This window comes from Rhinopithecus bieti, unplaced genomic scaffold, assembly GCF_001698545.2.
Source record: "Rhinopithecus bieti isolate Rb0 unplaced genomic scaffold, ASM169854v2 scaffold_13400, whole genome shotgun sequence".
In the NCBI taxonomy this organism is placed as follows: Eukaryota; Metazoa; Chordata; class Mammalia; order Primates; family Cercopithecidae; genus Rhinopithecus; species Rhinopithecus bieti.
The window spans coordinates 1,259,667-1,266,538 of record NW_016807991.1 but is presented as its reverse complement, the minus strand read 5'-3'; the positions used below and the strand labels follow the sequence as shown (position 1 = coordinate 1,266,538).

General features: G+C 49.1%; 1 protein-coding gene across 6 annotated transcripts in view; it reads left to right on the top strand.

The window, feature by feature from the left end:
- Positions 1-6,872, top strand: part of SLC39A11 (solute carrier family 39 member 11) — a 469,465-nt gene that overhangs the window by 5,179 nt on the left and 457,414 nt on the right. For 5 of the 6 annotated variants that reach the window (XM_017884879.1, XM_017884878.1, XM_017884872.1 and 2 more), the window contains 2 exons: positions 1,925-2,043; positions 6,228-6,266. In XM_017884879.1, coding sequence (XP_017740368.1) covers positions 1,936-2,043; positions 6,228-6,266 — 147 coding nt within the window. In that variant the 5' untranslated portion in view covers positions 1,925-1,935. Of the gene's footprint in view, positions 1-314; positions 976-1,924; positions 2,044-6,227; positions 6,267-6,872 lie in introns of those variants that run through there. The other variant, XM_017884874.1, reaches the window with a different exon arrangement.

The window sequence follows — 6,872 nt, the reverse complement described above, 5'->3', positions numbered from 1 at the left end:
GCCCAGGCTGGAGTGCAGTGGCGCGATCTCGGCTCACTGCAAGCTCCGCCTCCTGGGTTTACGCCATTCTCCTGCCTCAGCCTCCCGAGTAGCTGGGACTACAGGCGCCCGCCACCTCACCCGGCTAGTTTTTTGTATTTTTTAGTAGAGACGGGGTTTCACCGTGTAGACCAGGATGGTCTCGATCTCCTGACCTCGTGATCCACCCGTCTCGGCCTCCCAAAGTGCTGGGATTACAGGCTTGAGCCACCGCGCCCGGCCAAGGGTAGTTTTTTAAAAAGGATTTTTTTTCTTTAATTAGCGTGCTCACAGTTTTCACAATTGGTGCAGTTCGTTTAGAGTATGGGAATTAGAGTCTGATTCCATATCTGCTATTTATCTCAGGGTTTCTGGCACAGGGGCTGAGCCAGGGCTCACCTGGGCTCACCTGGACCCATAGCCCTTCCTAGGTTTGAGCCTGGGTGTGTTGCTGAGCCACTTGGCATAAGGGCTCCATCCACACTCTGCCATGGTTTCCTTCCAGGGTCAGTCGAGGCAGCGTCTTCAGCTCTTGATCTGCAGGTTCAGGGCTGCTGGCTCCTCACAGAGCACTGGGGACTGGCAGGGCTGAGCCCACTGTGGTCGTGTCCAGCCAGCCCTCTGGGTGCTGGCAGCCCATCAGGGAGATGAATGAGGCTTTGAGATGAGGCCCTGAGCCCAGCGTTTGTGTACCAGAACACAGGGCTTTTCAACAAATGGGTTTCTCTGCCTTGTAACTTTCCACAGGGAGAGATCTGATTGTCGTCTCAGATCCAGAATTTTAAGTATGTTGAAGTCTGGAGGAGGTTCTCTGGACTGAAATGAGAGGGAATGGTACTTCCCCTCCTTCCTTGGTGGGCGGTGGTGTAACCAGCTTCAGCAGCAGGGTGCTGAGTTGACCAGGGGACATTCCATTCCTGAGTCCGTTTGCTTGTCCTTGCTGACTGTCCTGTGCAGGTAAGCTAGCCCTTTTCCATCCGGCACATATTTTTCAGGGGTTACAAAGCCCTATTTTGCAGGGTGGCCAAATGTGTAAAAGCACCATCCCCGTCCTCAAGCAACTAAGGCTGTAAAAGATGGAGGCAAAGCCACACTGAGAAAGGACCAAAGCTGCATGCTGGGACAGGGCTGGGGAAGGCCAGAAAAGCCTTCATTGTGAAGTTGGCATTAGGTGGGCTGCAGAGGATGCTTTGGGTTCTGATGGCTGGAAATGTGCAAGGAAGGTATTCCAGGAGGGAACGGTATGAACAGGCACTCGGAGGCAGGATTGTCTGGGGCTTATGGAAGGTGCCATAAATAATTCAGTTGAGCTGGCGTTTGGTGCTCGTGCAGGCATGATGGAGAATAGGATTGGAGAGCTGGGGGTGGGGAGAATCAAAGGTTGGTTGGTGGAGTTTACCCTTTGGCTGGGCAGGTGCACCATTGCAGTTGTGATGGGGATTTAGATTGGAAGCGTGTTGACATCACCTGCACTAGTCACCTGTATTTGGAGGAGGCTGAGCGCAGATGGTGGGCAAGAGATGGTAGAAGAGGCAGATTGTGTGGGGGAGGCTGCATCAGACCCTCCTATGCCCCCTTCCTCTGGAACAAACCACATTCTTTGTGCTTCTCTTTGAAACTACCTCTCAATGTTGCAGCCTTTTTGTGGGTTCCCCTGGCATCTCCCTGGCATCTCCCCATGCCTTCTTTCAGATTAAGACGATTTCCAATTCCTGAGGGACCTGGATAGAGAAGCCTGACCTGTGTGCTGGGTGGCTGAGGGACACTGGGATGGCGTGGTGGAAGGGTGCATACCGTCAAGCCGGAGGGAGGCCAGCTCCCGCACAGGGTGTTAGGACATGTTAGAATGTGCGCCTGTCACTGAAAGGGACGACCGGCGGCTGACGCTCTTGCTCCTCTTGCACAGCTGTATCCAGCATGCTCCAAGGCCACAGCTCTGTGTTCCAGGCCTTGCTGGGGACCTTCTTCACCTGGGGGATGACGGCAGCTGGGGCAGCTCTCGTGTTTGTATTCTCTAGCGGACAGGTGAGTTGCCTTGCTTCGATTCTGAATGTTGGTGGGGAGCCCCTTGGTAAAGGGGCACCATCCCAGCGTGCTTGTAGACTTTTTCAATGCCCCGGCCACACCCCCAGGCATTGTGCGCTGGGGTTTGTTCGCTGTCTTCTTATTTTCTCGCCTTCTCCCTGCCAGGCTGGGAGAACAGATGGCTGCTTGCTGTAGACACCTTCATGCACCATCATCTCCCCTCCTGACCCTTGACAGCCTGAGTTGAAGGGAATGGGAAGTGAGAAAAGCCCAGTTACTGAGGCTTCGTTAGCCCGCTGCCTCATTTCTACCTGCTATGTAATTTCTTTTTTCTTTTTCTTTCTTTCTTTTTTTTTTTTTTTTTTTTTTTGAGACAGAATCTTGCTGTGTTGCCCAGCCGGGAGTGCAGTGGCAGGATCTCAGCTCTCTGCAACCTCCGCCTCCCGGGTTCAAGTGATTCTCCTGCCTCAGCCTCCGGAGTAGCTGGGATTACAGGCGTGCGCCACCACGCCCGGCTAATTTTTGTATTTTTAGTAGAGGTGGGATTTCACCACTGGTCTCAAACTCCTGACCTCAGATGATCCGCCCACCTTGGCCTCCCAAAGTGCTGGGATTACAGGCGTGAGCCACAGCGCCTGGCCTGCCATGTAATTTCTTGCAGGCCTGGAGCAAGTAGTACTATGCATGACCGAAGAAGAACATTAGATTTCAGGTGTGACTGTCGTCCCCTGTGACCTTGAGTTGGGTGGGATGGTTGGAAAGACCTTGGGAGAAGAAGGGGCATCTGTTCTCTTTCTCTTTTAACCTATCTCCAGGTTGTTTCATTTCCTCTTGGGATGAATATAGCTGCCCCCCCTTCACCGCCCAGGCCCCCTGCAGACCCTTGTTCCTCTCCCCTACATCTTCCCTGTATCCCACTCACAAGCCCCAGTGCCCTCACTCACTGTCATGCCCCCACAACCTATGCATGCCTGTATCCCCCACATCTCTCCCTCCTCACACAACCCCATCCTTACACCCCTTGTACACACTCTACCTATAGTCCCACACACCCATACTTGCACACATATCCATATACCCTCCCCAGACCTCTGCACAACCCACACTCACCTCGTATGCCTGAAATTGCATTCTTTTCCCCAACCCAGATCACCCTCAGTCCGGTAGCCCTGGAGCCATCCATGGGCATCTTGATGAATGCACAATGCCTGCATCTTTCACCTGGGTAGCCTGAAACATTGTAGGAATGGCAAATGAGTAAGTGACTGAAGATCTAGTTCAACATACTGTGAGGGAGATTTGGAAATGAAAACACCTTCAGGAAGTTCGCAAGTCAGGTGCTCTTGTGTTAGAGACCAGTACAGCAGGCCTTGATTTCGACAATAAAATCCCCATCTCCCTTGCTGCACCGCATTGCCCCTGGGAGCTGATGGGTTGGAGATTGGAAATCAGAAAACACACAATCCAAAAACACAGGTTATCTAGAACCTAGGTGTATAAGATGCCAAGATAAGTCAAATGCATAGAGACACATTGTAGAATGGTGATTGCCAGGGGATACAGGGCAGGGCAGAAATAAGTTATTATTGAATGAGTACAGAGTTTCAGGGTTATTTTATTTTATTTTATTTTTATTTTTATTTTTTTGAGACAGAGTCTCGCTCTGTTGCCCAGGCTGGAGTACAGTGGCGCAATCTCAGCTCACTGCAAGCTCCGCCTCCTGGGTTCACGCCATTCTCCTGCCTCAGCCTCCCGAGTAGCTGGGACTACAGGCGCCCACCACCACGCCCGGCTAATTTTTTGTACTTTTTAGTAGAGACAGGGTTTCACCGTGTTAGCCAGGATGGTCTCGATCTCCTGACCTGGTGATCTGCCTACCTCGGCCTCCCAAAGTGCTGGGATTATAGGTGTGAGCCACCGTCCCTAGCCTATTTTATTTTTTGACAGAGTCTTGCTCTGTCTCCCAGGCTGGAGTACAGTGGCGTGATTTTGGTTCACTTGGTCTCTGCCTCCCAGGTTCAAGTGATTCTCCTGCCTTAGCCTTCTGAGTAGCTGGGATTACAGGTGTGTACCACCATGCCCAGCTAATTTTTTTTGTAGTTTTAGTAGAGACGGGGTTTCACTGGTAACCCTATCTGTCCAGGCTGTTTTTTTTTTTTTTTTTTTTTTGAGACATAGTCTTGCCCTGTTGCCCTGGCTGGAGTTCAGTGGCGTGATCTCAGCTCACTGCAGCCTCTGCCTCCTGGGTTTAAGTGAGCCTCCCACCTCAGCCTCCCAAGTAGCTGTCCCTACAGGTGTGTAGCACCGTGCCCAGCTAATTTTTGTATTTTTAGTAGAGACGGGGTTTCAGTTTTGTAAGGTGAAAAGTTCTGTAGACCACACGGCTTCTTTCACTTCAAAGAATGTCCTTAGAGCTCATCCATGTTATCACATGTGCCAGAATTTCTTTCGTTTTTAAGGCTGAAGACTATGCCATTGTATGTACATACCATATTTTGTGTATCCTTTCATCTATGGCTAGATAGCAAAAAAAAAAAAACCTCTTTATTGAAATATGATGCATTTGGAAAAATGCACATTTTATTAGGCTGGTGCATTTTATTAGGTTTGCACCAACCTAATATAAGTGTGCAGTTTGATGACTTTCCACAAATGCTCGTGAAACTAGAGCCCAGATCAAGAAACAAAACAGTACCAGCTCCTCACCTCACAGCCCCTTCCAATCAGGAGGCTTCAGTCTCCCTTCCAATCCCACCATCCCCAACCTCTACTCCAAGGATCATCTCCCTTCTGATGTCTAGCAGCATGGATATTTTCCCTGTTTCTGTGCTTTATTTAGATGGAGTAATCATATAGTGTGTACTGTTCTGCATCTGGCTGATTTTACCCTACTTGTTTTCCAGTTTCTTTAATGTCCCTGTCTGTTTGTGAGATATATGTGTATATATATAACTGTAGTATGTGTGTACGTTCCCATTGCCATATGGTACCTGTTGTATGAATATATCCTAATTAACATATCCATCCTACCGTTGGTGAGAATTTGGGTAGTTTCTAGTTTGGGGCTCTTACAAATAGCACTGCCGAACATTTTTCTTCATGGGTTTGTTGAATACAAGTGCATTCCTGTTACGGAATTATTCAGGAGTGGCATGCATAGTATTCACCTCTCATTCCTGCTGCCGAATAGTTTGCCAAAATGGTGGTACCCGTTTGTACCCCATTGTGTGATGGTTTTTTTTTTTTTTTTTTTTTGAGATGGAGTTTTGCTCTTATAGCCTAGGCTAGAGTGCAGTGGCATGATCTTGGCTCACTGAAACATCTGCCTCCAGAGTTCAAGCGATTCTCCTGCCTCAGCCTCCCAAGTAGCTGGGATTACGGGCACGCGTTACCATGCCTAATTGTTGTATTTTTAATAGAGATGGAGTTTCACCATGTTGGCCAGGCTGGTTTCAGACTCCTGACCTCAGGTGATCTGTCTGCCTTGGCCTCGCAAAGTGCTGGGATTATAGGCACGAACCCTTGCGCCTAGCCTAATATTTGTAGTTTTAGTAGAGACAGGGTTTCATCATGTTGGTCAGGCTGGTCTTGAACTCCTGACCTCAGGTGATCTGCCTGCCTCGGCCTTGCAAAGTGCTGGGATTATAGGCGTGAACCCCTGCGCTCAGCCTAAGTTTTTGTATTTTTAGTAGAGACGGGGTTTCATCATGTTGGCCAGGCTGGTCTTGAACTCCTGACCTCAGGTGATCTGCCTGCCTCAGCCTCCCAAAGTGCTGGGATTACAGGCGTGAACACTGTGCCCGGCCTGTGTGAGGGTTTTGATTGTTCCACCTGCTCCTCTGCTCGTCACTAACCCTTGGTAATTCCCGTCTTGTAGACCGGCTACTTACTAAAGGTTTACAAACTAATTCACAGGGAAAACTGAGTAAGAGACAACACAAGGGCCAAGGCAAGCCAATCACCACTTGAAAGAACACTTCTGATTGGCTATGGGGTGGATGGAAAGTTAGCCAAAAGCTTTCCCCCTGGTTCTTGGCCCATTGTATAAACTCAGGAGCTCACGAGCTCAGGAGTGGGCCAGTCTTTATTTGTGTGGCTCTTTTGGGCCTTGCAGTTTCTTCTTGTCCCAGGAAACATCATCTTATTGACTCTTGGAAACTGAAACATCTTGTTTTGATTTTCAGAGGCGGATCTTAGATGGAAGTCTTGGCTTTGCTGCAGGGGTAAGTAGCATGTAGTAGGAGAAATGGAAATTGAGGCGTACTGATTCTGACATTTGTCTGCCAAGGGTTGTCTTCAGCCCCTCCCCTTGCGACCTAGATGCATCTCTGTGCTCCTCAGGCACTAACACCTCCCTCTAATCACCTGCCATATTTATTTCCCAGCTTATCAAATGCCCGTTTCTCTTTAGACAGCAAATGAGGTTTATTTGACAGCTGCCTCAGGACTAGGAAAACAAGATCATATTTGGTAAGGGTCTAGCACAGGCCTAGCCTAATACATAGTTGGCTCTAATGAAATATACTTTTTTCCTCCCCTTCTCCCTTAAAGGATCTTTTTTATAGGCTTTTTTTTTTTTTTTTTTTGAGACAGTTTTACCCTGTCACCCAGGTTATAGTACAGTGGCACAATCACGGTTCACTGCAGCTTCAACCTCCCTGGGCTCAAGTGATCCTGCCAACTCAGCATCCCAAGTAGCTGGGACTGCAGGCATCTGCCACCATACTTGGCTGATTTTTTGAGTTTTTGCAGAGCTAGGGTTTCACCATGTTGCCCAGGCTGGTCTTGAACTCCTGGGCTCAAGTGATCCACTTGCCTAGGCCTCCAAA